Below are 12,074 nucleotides of genomic sequence, written 5' to 3'. Positions count from 1 at the left end.
TCTGTCCACTGAATCCAGTGCTTTTATTAAAATCTAATGATCTTACTATTAGTTCTTTTTTCATCTTATAACTTGCGTTGATGCAATACTTGAGCATGTACATGTCAGTAATTCTTCTGTCTTCTGTAAATCCTGACTGCAGTCAGGTGTTTCATTTTTTTTTTTTCTATTTTTTGTCTTATTATACCCATGAAAATTTTGAATGAAGGATTAGTCAAAGCTGTTGGTCTCAGGTCAGTTATTGTAGGTTTGGATTTATTTTAAATGAGTATTGTATTTGAGGTTTTCCAGCTGTTACATACTTCTTCTTCGGTAATTATCTCATTAAAGCATTTTGTAAGTTTTATTATATGCAATTCACTATTTTCTAGTACTTTATATGCATCAGATTTCATCCCCTCTAGTCCAGCAGCTTTTCTGGGTCTTTGCTTTACATAACTGTCTTTTAACTTCCTCTTTTGTTATGTAAGTATCACTGTCTTTCAAAGGTTGTATTCCTATTTCTTTACATTGTATAGCCATATCTAATAACATTGACATTTTTTCCTGCCAAACACTGGTACTTTTTCGCTTCACCTCCCTCCTCTAGGTAGCCATGTTAGCAAATGACATGTTAGCCATGTTAGCAAAGTGAACCTTTATCAGAACGCCTGATGTGTTTAAAACAACTGAAAAATATAACTGAATCTACCGTGGAAAGTTGCAATTGGTGGCCTCACGAATGATAGGGCGTGATTGGAGAGATCAGCTCTACATTTAGATACCATGAAATTCTAATATGCCATTACCCACAAATCCCAGTTATAAACAACAGAAAATCATTTAAATGTTTATTCTTGACTGGTGCAGAGCTCGATGGACTTAGAAAATGTTTCATTTCACCACACTCTCGAGTGCTATTACAGCCATACTAGACACGTGCCCCCCAATTTTTTATGTTTATGTCAAGGTTACCAAGCCTTCTACATAATAAGTGAGTTTCGTGCTTGTATGTTACACGGACGTGATTTCCAGGTTAACCTTTGCTACTTCAGGACCATCCTGGTTTGCTCTTCCGTAATCCCATAATTTCAAACACAAACAATCGTGTTCATTCAGAGATACTTCATTGCTATCAGAAGCGATATTTTCTGCTTCAGCCAAGTAGCCTACATCTTCATTACTTGTGCTTCCAATCTAGCATTGTGCTGCCTTCCTGTGTCTCTGACTTTTCTTTTTCTTCAGATTAAACTTCTTAAGCTGGGCGCAGATGTAAGCACTGATGGGATGCTTATTTAGGTTCATTAGGATTCTCTTCCAAAATCTTTCATTAAGGGACTCCCAAGAGTGTCTTTTTTTTTTAAAGTGGCTCCATTTATACCCATGCGTATCTCCCTCTGAGCAAATCATACAGTTCAAGAGAGTCTATGAGGTCCAGGATCTCACAGTCTTCCTCCATACTGTAGGGTCTCCACCTGGTTTCTTCACCTTCGTAGCTGTGAGGGCACGATGGCTTGGGATGAACCTTGTGACCGTGATGCTTGTGATTCATCATTAGAGCTTGAATCATGCACAGTTACATCTTGCCTAGCTTCCAGCCTCCCTGGCTGGACCTCCCATCATGGTAATCTCGAGAAAAGGCTATACTCTTTTTATTCTTGGAAGAACATATAGGCGTTGGCCAAGATCCATTAGCTACTCTGCCACATCACACAATTTCTCTCAAATATATCAGTTCTTTTCACTTTTTATTGAAATTCAAGTATTAAGTATGGATTGTTTAGCTCATCAAACCATGAAGTGTTTGCTTCAGGTTTTAAGATAATAAATAGGCTGGATTTTACATAAATATCACAACATCTTACACCATAACTTTGCGGCGCTGTCATTTATAGCCCGGTCCCCCAGAACTATGGATGAAATATGAATGAATCAAGGATGCTAATTTTGCTGGGTTCCAGCCGTCTGCAAGCATCCGCAGCAAAAATGCACTTTTTACCGCAATACTGTGCGGATATGAACCGTATGAATTACACATGTATTGAGAATGTGTCGCTGATGTATTACAAACAAAAGCGGAAAGCATTGCGGAAGCCGTCCAGGGGTGAAAAATACCGTTATATCAGGCCGGATGTATTGCGAGTATTGCGGGTATAAAACAGATACTATGCGGAAAAATAGCGTATTTTTTGCGTATGTATTGCGAAAGCAGAGCGGACGCATTGCAAACAAAGCGAAAGAATAGCGAACTCGTCACGGAAGCATGGATGATGTAGAGCCAACTTGGAAGATTTCCACCCAACCTCTCAAGATGCCACGGAAGAAGCCAGCCGAGATGTCCCAGAAGTCCACCATCAAGAAGAGGGCGATGCCCTTGGATTTTGGTTCAACTGCTGCTCCTACCCCAGCCCCTACACAGAAGCCACTCAAGAAAATGAAGAAGCAGCGTGCAACTCTAGTTCCAGAGGACGAGCCCGCCCCACCCCAGGACCAAGCAGCCATGCAGCTTGCACCCACGGACCAGCCACCTCCACCCAGGGACCAGCCTTCTCCAGCCTGGGAATCTCCCGAAGACGAGTCTCCTTCAGTCAGCAACAACTGTGAAGAGCCTCCTTCAGCCATGGACGGCCTCAGAAGTCTAGCCTCCATGACGCCCATGACGATCCTCTCTCCCAGCTCTCCCAAGCCACTGGCAAGGGCAGTTGCAAGTCCAAGAAGAAGAAAAGCTGGAAGAACTTCCAGCTCCATCTCTCCATTTGGCAGCTGCCGGTCAAGCAGGTGGTTCTGCAGCACAGGGTAGCGGCTGCGCATCAGGTTGTGGAGGACCATGCATGCCTTCACAATGAGCTGACTGTGTCTGCATGGTGCTGCATGGTAGTGAGCATGACCTGAAACCTGTTCACCATAATGCCAAAGCCATTCTCCACCACACTCCTGGCCCTTGACAACCTGTAGTTGTAGATGCGCTCCTCCCTGGTCATGTTCCTGGCGCTGTAAGGCTTCATCAGGTATGTCCTCAGGGAGAAAGCGTCATCACCAACGATGAAGTAGGGAACATCTTGTGTGTCATTGGGCAGGGGGTCAGGACGTGGCCAACCCGTGATGTTGTCGTTCTCAAGGCCTTCCTTCAGCTCACTGTGGTTGAACATCTGGGCATCTGATGCTGAACCATTCCCAGACACGTCTGCTCACAGGAACTTATAGTCTGAACTGACCATGGCCAACAGTATGATGCTGAAGAAGCCCTTATAGTTGTAGTATTCAGAGCCTGTCTTGGGGGGAGCTTTGCATGCAACATGCTTGCCATCGATGGCCCCAATGGTGTGGGGAAAGTTCCATCTCTGTATCCATTCATTGGAGAGTCGGCGCCATCCTTCTTCAGTGTTAGGGCATGTGAACTGCTCATCCAGGTACTCCTCCAATATAACCTGACAGACTTCTCTCACAACTTTGCTGATGGTGTTGTGTGGCACCCTCCAGCCGTACACCATGTCCCTGTATTTGGTTCCAGAGGCCAAGTGCTGCAGGGTAACAGCCAACTTGAGTCCAGGCTCCAAGTTTGCTCTGTAGTTGGTGCTTGGCCTGGTGAGTCTTGGAGTTGGCCTGTTTAGCAATTCATCAAACATGGCTGGGGACATCCTCATGAAGTTTTGGAAGGAACATGGATCCTCATTTCGCAGCTCCACCATCAGCCTATCGTAGATCCCCAGCTCCAGTCTTCTGCCAATCCAGGATCTGACCCAGACCGATCTTGACTGTCTTTTTCGTCTTCTTCTTTCCTGGAGCACTTGCAAGAGTTGTGCTACTTGACTGTTATGCTTTGGGTGAAAGCAACAATCAGACGGCATCTTTGAGAGTCCATGGTATATAGGTGAATACTCCTCCAGAACCAGATGACAATTGACATGAGTCCAGTTCTGGCTCACTTTATATACAATCTTAGGTTAGCGTTATCCAATCGCTATTGGTTTGCAAATTATACGCTATGTATTTGGAATGCATTCTTATAATTCGTAGTATGAATGTGCTAGGTACGCTATACATTCGGTATACATACATGATACATACGCTCCCATTCCGGTACCAACACGCAATTACCCGTGAGTTGCGGATAAAGGCCGAACACAGCGAATAACAGTGGATGTATTGCATATGGATTGTGTATGTATTACGTATGTATTGCGAATGTATTACGAATCCCATCCGCAACCAAAATTTTGTGCAGTTAAAAAGTCTGGGAGCGGAAGAAACACCCAGTGCGGATGCACTGGGAACATGTGCGGAGGTTGGGCAATTGATTTCAGCATGAATCACGAATACTGAGTATGTTTGGCGAATGCCTACCAATTTCGTGCGCAACTCAGTCGCAATTCACCCGCAAGGCCTGTGGGACTGGGCCTTTAGGTCGAGCACCTGGGGTGCTTATCAGTACGGTCAGGTGACTCAGGTCAAAGAGGGGTGGCTCAGCCTTTCGAGGGAGACTCTCATGATGGAAGCAACTCGCAAGTAGTCACATGTTCTTCACAGCCGGGAGAAAGAACTTATTTACAACAAAAGTGTTTTTAGAATAGAAAGGCCAATAGAGGTCCTATCATTTCATTTTCCAGAGCAATAGGTCGAACAGCCAAAGCTACTAATGTGAGCGAGATGACAGTGCGACAAACCTGTTCTGCCCCAAATCAAGATTATATGAAACAATTACCATGAACAAATAAATTACAGAAAATTATTCACACAGTATCATATAATACTGAGAGAGAGAGAGAGAGAGAGAGAGAGAGAGAGAGAGAGAGAGAGAGAGAGAGAGAGAGAGAGAGAGAGAGAGAGAGAGAGAGAGAGAGAGAGAGAGAGAGAGAGAGAGAGAGAGAGAGAGAGAGAGAGAGAGAGAGAGAGAGAGAGAGAGAGAGAGAGAGAGAGAGAGAGAGAGAGAGAGAGAGAGAGAGAGAGAGAGAGAGAGAGAGAGAGAGAGATTTAATGCTTTTATTCACAAAAAAATACAATATAATTTGTAAAAAAGACTGTTGATCCCTGATGGACAGTCTTATCAGGATGATGTTTGATTACATAAATAAATTAAATGTAAAATCACAGCCTTTGTAGGCACTAGTTTTATTTGAGGCACCATTCGTTAGTGCACTATCACAAACGTGCTTGTCTCATTTGATTGCACAAAATTTCGGGTATTCCCTTAATGTTTGAGGCAGAATCGCAATAAAGTGTTTTGCCAGTTCGGATAGTGTAGGTGAAGGCGTGGGGCAGTGTTTTCTGAGGTGTGAGGGACGAGCACAGTCCCTCAGGTAGTGTTCAAGACTGTCCCTCCGGCGCACCGCACAGTCGGCATCGTGTCTCCTCCTCCGATGTCGCGAAGCCGAGTTGCCACGGGTAAGGGTACCCGAGACGTATCCTGCATGTCACCACCTCACACAGGCGGCTCGGGAAGTTTCGGGATGGGGGCGGGCAGCCTGCGGCAATCTGGCGGAACCATCTGACGCTCTCGCTCCCCTGGTCGTGTTGTTCCTGCTGTCGCTGCCTCTCTGCGTGGGCTTTCACTGCTCCTCTCAGCTGATTCAACGTCCTGGGGATGACTGTGGTCACCGTTGCGTCACTGGCTGCCCGTTTGGCGAGGGCGTCCGCTTCTTCATTTCCTGAGATTCCCACGTGGGATGGTATCCAAGCAAGAGTGACACTTCTGCCCACATTGTGGATGGCTCTTGCTGTTTTCCAGATGACTCGGGTTTGTGTGATGTTTTCTCCATCCTGCTTGTTTATCGCTGCAATGGCAGTCATGGAGTCCGTGGCAATAAGTACATTCCGGCAGTGGTAGGTGTAGGCGTGTTCAGTTTGTGTGGAGGAGAAGTCAGTTGTTCGAGCAGAGGCGGTGGTGGTGATGGCGGAGACTGCCGCGCGCCCATTGTCGGTCTTGCATACATACGCCGCCCCAGACCGCCCTGTCACCGGATCAGTGGATCCGTCGGTGAAGTATGTAGCTGTGTGTGCCCTCTGGGCGGCGCTTATGGTATGGAGCCCTTCTTGCTGCAGTTCTGCCATTGCACACAGGATTTTCTTTTTCCGTGGCGGGTTGATGATGGTGGTGATGCATGGCGTTTCCCACGGGGGTGCAGTTTGAGCCTCGGTAGGGGCGGCAGCGGTGATTAATGTCCCCCAGGTGACCCCAGAGCTGTCGAGGGCTTCCACCGCTCGTTTAAACCACCTGCCTTGGTTCCCCTGGTCACGGTGGTTGTGGAGAAGTGTGTGTAGGTGATCTGGGTGGCCTCTGATGGCAGTCTTGATAAGGAGGTTAGCGATCACAGTGTTTATTCTTTGTGTAAGCGGAGGTACCTGTGCCTCACTCCTTAAATTGTCCATCTTCGTCCACTTCGGGGCTCCCAGGGCTATTCTTAACGCCTCATTTTGGATGGTTTCAAGGCCCTTAGCGTCATTGCTTGTCATGTTGAGTAAAGCAGGGCTGGCATAGTCTATGAGTAACCGCACGAGAGACTTGTAGACACTCATTATAACTCTGCCCGATGCTCCCATTCCACGCCATGACAGCGCCTTCAAAACCTTGTTTCTGGCCCGGCACTTGCCCTTCAAATGCAGGTGTTATTACGGGTGACCACGACGCCAAGATATCGATGGGTGGCCACCCAATCTAAATCCTGGCCCTGCAGTCTCATCTTGGTAGGCGAAGTGGATCGTGTGTGAGACATCGCCTTCGTCTTGGTGTGGGAGATGGTGAAGCCGAGTTCCTCACACTTGGCAGCCAGAAGGTTGAGAGAGTCCTGCATTGTGGTGACAGAGTCTCTGCCTGTCGTTTGCAGCACAACGTCATCAGCATACCCTATGTGTTGCGTCCCTCGTGGATAGGGAAGTCTGGCAAGGGCATCCATGAGAATATTAAATAACGTTGGGCTGAGGACTCCTCCCTGTGGTGTTCCATTTTCCAGGTGCATGTAATCTGATGCCTCTCCCTGGAACACAACACGAGCCTTCCTGTTGGTTAAGTAGTGCTGCACCCATGATAGTAGTCTACCTTTCACCCCGAGCTTGGTGAGCTCATGGAGGATGGTCAGGGGCTGAGCTCTGTCAAATGCCTTTTCAATGTCGAGGAACACTGCTGTCTTGGCTTGATGATAAGAGAAGTAATTGGAGAGGCAGTTGGCAGTACTTCTGTGTTTAACAAAACCGTTCACACTAAAATGTAGGCGCCCCGTTTTGTAGGTAAGGCGAGTCAGCAGTATTCTTTCCATCATTTTGCATAGCGTTGAGGTAAGGCTGACCGGGCGGTACTTGTTTCCCTTACCTGGTTTTGGTATGGGGACAATGTTTGCTGTCTTCCATGCTTCAGGGAGTGTTCCCTGTGATAGGGACATGTTGTACAGGTGTAAGAGTGGGTCCCCCGCAACATTACACACTGCATTCAGCATGGAATATGTTATGCCATCCACCCCGGGTGCTGTGTCCCGGCTTGTCTTCCTCGCACCCACCAGCTCCTCCCTCGTTATGGACGCGTCGGTGTCGTCTGCTAGGCGCACGGCCGCAGCGACACCAGCCTCCCTGGCCGGGTCTAGGTTAGTTTTAGCCTCCTTGACGTTTTCAGGCAGACTGTCACTTGCCGCTCGCTCCCGATACTCCCTCATTAACTCAGATGCCTTCCCAGCTGGATCAGGGTGGCAGGGAGGCTTTGTGTGTTTGCCAGAGAGAGAGAGAGAGTGAGAGAGAGAGAGGTACATGGCTGTGCGCCATGTACCGCCCCCCCCCCCCGGCAGGGGCCTGACTCGCTCCTGTACCTCACGGAGGCCCTAGATGTCCCCCTTGTGACTCACCGCTGCCAACGAGAACCTACTGACGGTGCAGGGCCTGAAGGACCATGTGACCTTCCCCACTCATGAGCGGGACGGGACCCTGGATCCCATCATATCCGACCTGGAGGAGGACACACTCAGCTGCCACCAGCTGGGTCTTGTGGGCAGCTCTGACCACCATGCTGTCCTGACCCAGGTGGACATGGGTGTGGCTCGTGATGAGGCCACCACTCGCACAGTCTGGCTATGGGATAGGGCAGACTGGGGCTCCCTTCGCCGAGACCTGCGCAGGACTGACTGGCCTTCCATCCTGCAGGGTGGAGCGGAGGTACAGGCGCGAGCCTTCACTTCCCACCTCTTGGCGCTCCAGGAGCAACACGTGCCCCACCGTGAGTTCGTCGCCAGACAAACGGACCAGCCTTGGTTTGGCTACCGCTGCCGCGTTGCTGCTGAGGCGAAGTATTCTGCGTGGCTCCGCTACAAGCAGAGTCCTACTCGGCGCAACAAAGACCTACATCATGCGGCCTGCAAGAGGATGGTAACGACCTGCCGGTGGGCCGTAGGGAGGTGGGAGGAGGACCTGCGGCGCCAGCTAGGAGGCCCTGGAATGGGCAACAAGACTTGTTGGTCCCTTGTTAAGGGCAGACAGGGCCTCAACCGTCAAGGCACTGTCCCTCCTTTCACAAGGCCCGACAGAACGGTGGCCACCAGCAGCAAGGACAAAGCCCAGCTGCTGGCCATCCTTTTTGCCGGGAAGATGGAGGTGGACGACCCTGAAAGGTCACTGCCTCTTCTGGAGCAGCAGTGCAGAGAGATTGTAACCAAGGTGGAGGTGACACAGGGGCTTGTCGAGCGTCTGCTGCAGGGGTTTGATGTACAAAAAGCTACCGGTCCCGACAACATCAGCCCGTATGTTTTGAAACAGTGTGCCCGCAAGCTGGCTGTCCCTCTCACCACAGTCTTCTCTGCCTGCTTATGGGAAAATACCTGGCCCTTAGTGTGGAAAGAGGCCCAGGTAGTTCTCATACACAAGAGGAGCTCCAGGTCTGACCCAAAAAATTATCGACCCATCTCCCTGCTCTCTGTGGTGGGGAAAGTGTTCGAGAGGGTGGTGGCAGATGTGGTGTGTCGCCACCTCCAGGACAATTACCTCCTCTCGGACCAACAGTTTGGGTTCAGACCTGGGCGGTCCATCTCCGATCTCCTCATGCTCCTCACCGGGGGCTGGCAGAACGACCTTGACGGCGGCCTCAACTCTGTTGTGGTGGCCCTGGATATAGCGGGTGCCTTCGACAGGGTCTGGCATGGGGGCCTTCTGGAAAAGCTGAGGGCAAAGGGGATCCAGGGTGACCTCCTTCAGCTCCTTGGCGACTACCTCCAAGGAAGGACCCTCCAGGTCTTTGTCAATGGGCAAGCGTCCGAGTCCCTCCCGGTGAGAGCGTCAGTGCCACAGGGCTCGGTGCTGTGGCCAGTCCTGTGGAACATCTACGTGGACAATCTTCTCCTACAGCTGCCGGTGGTCTCAGCTTATGCTGACGATTGCACTCTCTCCTGTACCTACCCTCGACACAAAAGTGTGCGTGCTGCTGAAGAGATCAATCAGCAGCTTGGGGTGATACAGGAGTGGGGGGCACGCTAGTAGGTGACCTTTGCTCCAGAGAAGACACAGGCAATGGTAGTCTCTCGATCCCCCGCTGCTGAGCCAGCAGTGGAGAGAGGGCTACGCTTTGGTGGCCTTCCCCTTGAACTCTAGGAGTCCATCAAGATTCTGGGGGTGGAGGTGGATCGAGGGCTGCGGTTTGATCACCACATCAAACACATTGCCCTTGAGGCCTCACACCAAGTCTCCTCCTTGAGGAGGGTGGCCAACTTGCTCGACAGGAGAGGGAGGCTCTTGCTCTGTAAGGCCCAGATACAGCCTTATTTAGAGTATGTCGCCCTCTCCTGGATGTCCTGTGCTGCCACACACATCAGCAAGCTCGACGGCATCCAGCGATGGGCACTGCGACTGGTGGAAGCAGCAGGTGCCCCAGCCCATCCTGAGGCTCCCGTCGACACGCTAGAACACCGCAGGGACGTGGCGGCCCTTGTGGTGTTCCACAAGGCGCAGGTGCAGGGTGTGCTATATCTGGCGGGACTACAGCTGCACATCAGAGTCACCTCGCGGGACACGAGAACGGTGTTATCCAGTGGTGACTCAGTGGAAGTGCCGCGTTCCCGGTCCAGCCAACACCAGCGCACCTTTTGAGGGAGAGTCTCCAGACTGTGGAACGTCTTCGCGTCCTCTGTCCCTCATATCAGGGGGATGGATACCCAGGACGTGAAGTTAGCAGCACACCACTGGAGGGGCTCGTTCCCAACCCCCCTGCTAACAATATTAGCATAAGGCCATAAAGAATGTATATATATGTATACATCTTTATATTTATATTTGTGTGTTGTGTCCCACCCCTAAAATAGGTTGCACACGGCAGTGCGCCTTCGGGTGATAATGTATCTATTTTTAAATAAAAGAGAGAGAGAGAGAGAGAGAGAGAGAGAGAGAGAGAGAGAGAGAGAGAGAGAGAGAGAGAGAGAGAGAGAGAGATAAGTCCTTTCCACCAAGGTGTTAGACCGATAATTGGTCCTGTAGAGACATGGCAACGCAGCTCACAGGGAATTCCCCTACTCGGCCAACGCCTAAACGTTCTTCCAGGAGTGAAAACACTATAGTTGTCATGGTGTGGTGAGATGCATGGAAGAGGGCAGCTCTTTGAGTTTTGCAAACACACAGGTAGCTAAGTACCTATCAGCCCAGGCTTACGACTAAATAGAATACTTAACTAGAAGTCTGGATGGAGTGTCCACCAGGATGGTAGAGAGTTGAGAAGGAGCTCATGAGTTGAGTGCTGGCTGGAGTCTCACTTATATGAATAGCAAGTATATGGTCTGGCTGTTGTTTTGGAAGTTAACTGACTCCCTGTTTACTGACTGGATTGATATCGATTTTCTCCAGAATGGTGAATCCACTCGACCCGGTCCTCATGGTTTCATCCACTCATCACAGTGGATTATTATATCTTAATTGAACTAGTTCCCGTCACCATTAATTACCCTGTTGGAACAATAGTTCCAGCAGTAATAACATATTCATTACTTATGTTTAAGAGATTCAGTTATCTTATAGTTATTTTCCATAACCTTAGATTTCTACCTTATATTTTTATCTTGTTGTTGTGTGCAGTGAGATAAAGCAATATATAGTGAAAGAAGAAGTGAGAACGGATGTAGAAATAAGAGAGAGAGAGAGAGAGAGAGAGAGAGAGAGAGAGAGAGAGAGAGTGAGAGAGAGAGAGAGAGAGAGAGAGAGAGAAGAAGAAAGACAGGCTGGGGACAAGTTTTGATGGATCCCCAACGCTTAGCCTATTCTCTTAGTATAACTTTTATTCACAAAGAGATGTTTGTATTCCCCATTTTATTCACACCACTTTTAATTATTCCTTTTGTTTGAGTTTCACCCAATTAATAGCAGAAGAGTTGCCCTTGAAGATAAAGTAATCAGTATTCACCCAGCCTCCATAGCTTATTCACTAGAATTTTCAGAAGTAAAGTGTTTTGTTCGTGCTAGCCCGTGCCGAGAGAGACGCGGCAGGTGTTGCTGGTGTGTGTATTATTATGATATGTCACCCCCCCTCTTGTTCCATCCCCCTTGTAGCAGAGTGCGAGAACATTTACCTGTGTTCCCACGCTTTCAAGTCATTCGTTGTCCACAGCTTACACAAGGTAGACATATGGACTGACGAAAGATCCATAGAAGGAGACTGGGAGGATTGTTATAGTTAGATGGGCTAGTTGCTGTAAGGGAGATAATTGAGTCATTACCGCTGTACGCCCCAGCTTATATGGATAGCTTAGGAGTCTCCATTTTAGTCTGCCAGGAAGTGTACTTAATTTGTAACACATTTAATATCAGGGATGTGACTCCTCAGCTGAGCATGTGTGCAGGACAAGCTGTGTTACAGTGAGAGGTGAATTACCCTCCTGTTTGTTTGAGGGCACTTGTCAGTATTCGTGTCTTGTGTTCTTGGTTTGTGTTAAATGCTATTGTGGGCTGAGGCTGCTCAGCTATGGAGGATTTAAGTGATTACCTGTGTAGTGAACTTTACTCCCTGACCAGGCCTGCCATCCAGAAGGCTGTAAATGACACTACTCAGCTAGGGGCTATAATACACCATTGGACAGTGGGAAGATTTGATATGAGGGCAATAGTCCAGTAGGGTTTTATACCTCGACCATATACCACCCTGCACT

At 49.0% G+C, this 12,074-nt stretch overlaps 2 protein-coding genes across 2 annotated transcripts; both read right to left on the bottom strand.

Moving 5' to 3' along the window:
• Window positions 1-3,167: 3,167 nt before the first annotated feature.
• Window positions 3,168-3,668, bottom strand: LOC135090410 (putative nuclease HARBI1). The gene has a single exon (XM_063987164.1). It carries the CDS (start codon window positions 3,666-3,668, stop codon window positions 3,168-3,170), a length of 501 nt encoding a protein of 166 aa, XP_063843234.1.
• Window positions 3,669-5,283: 1,615 nt separating this feature from the next.
• Window positions 5,284-6,492, bottom strand: LOC135090409 (uncharacterized). The gene has a single exon (XM_063987163.1). The coding sequence runs from the start codon at window positions 6,490-6,492 to the stop codon at window positions 5,284-5,286; it is 1,209 nt and encodes a 402-aa protein (XP_063843233.1).
• Window positions 6,493-12,074: the final 5,582 nt, after the last annotated feature.

This window comes from Scylla paramamosain, chromosome 35, assembly GCF_035594125.1.
Source record: "Scylla paramamosain isolate STU-SP2022 chromosome 35, ASM3559412v1, whole genome shotgun sequence".
NCBI classification, from domain to species: Eukaryota; Metazoa; Arthropoda; class Malacostraca; order Decapoda; family Portunidae; genus Scylla; species Scylla paramamosain.
Note: the sequence above shows the minus strand (reverse complement) of the source record. Positions and strands in the feature narration are given on the sequence as shown.

Coding starts and splice junctions, on each gene's coding strand:
- LOC135090410 (XM_063987164.1), bottom strand. CDS start 3,668: ATGGTGGAGCTGCGAAATGAGGATCCATGTTCCTTCCAAAACTTCATG.
- LOC135090409 (XM_063987163.1), bottom strand. CDS start 6,492: ATGAGTGTCTACAAGTCTCTCGTGCGGTTACTCATAGACTATGCCAGC.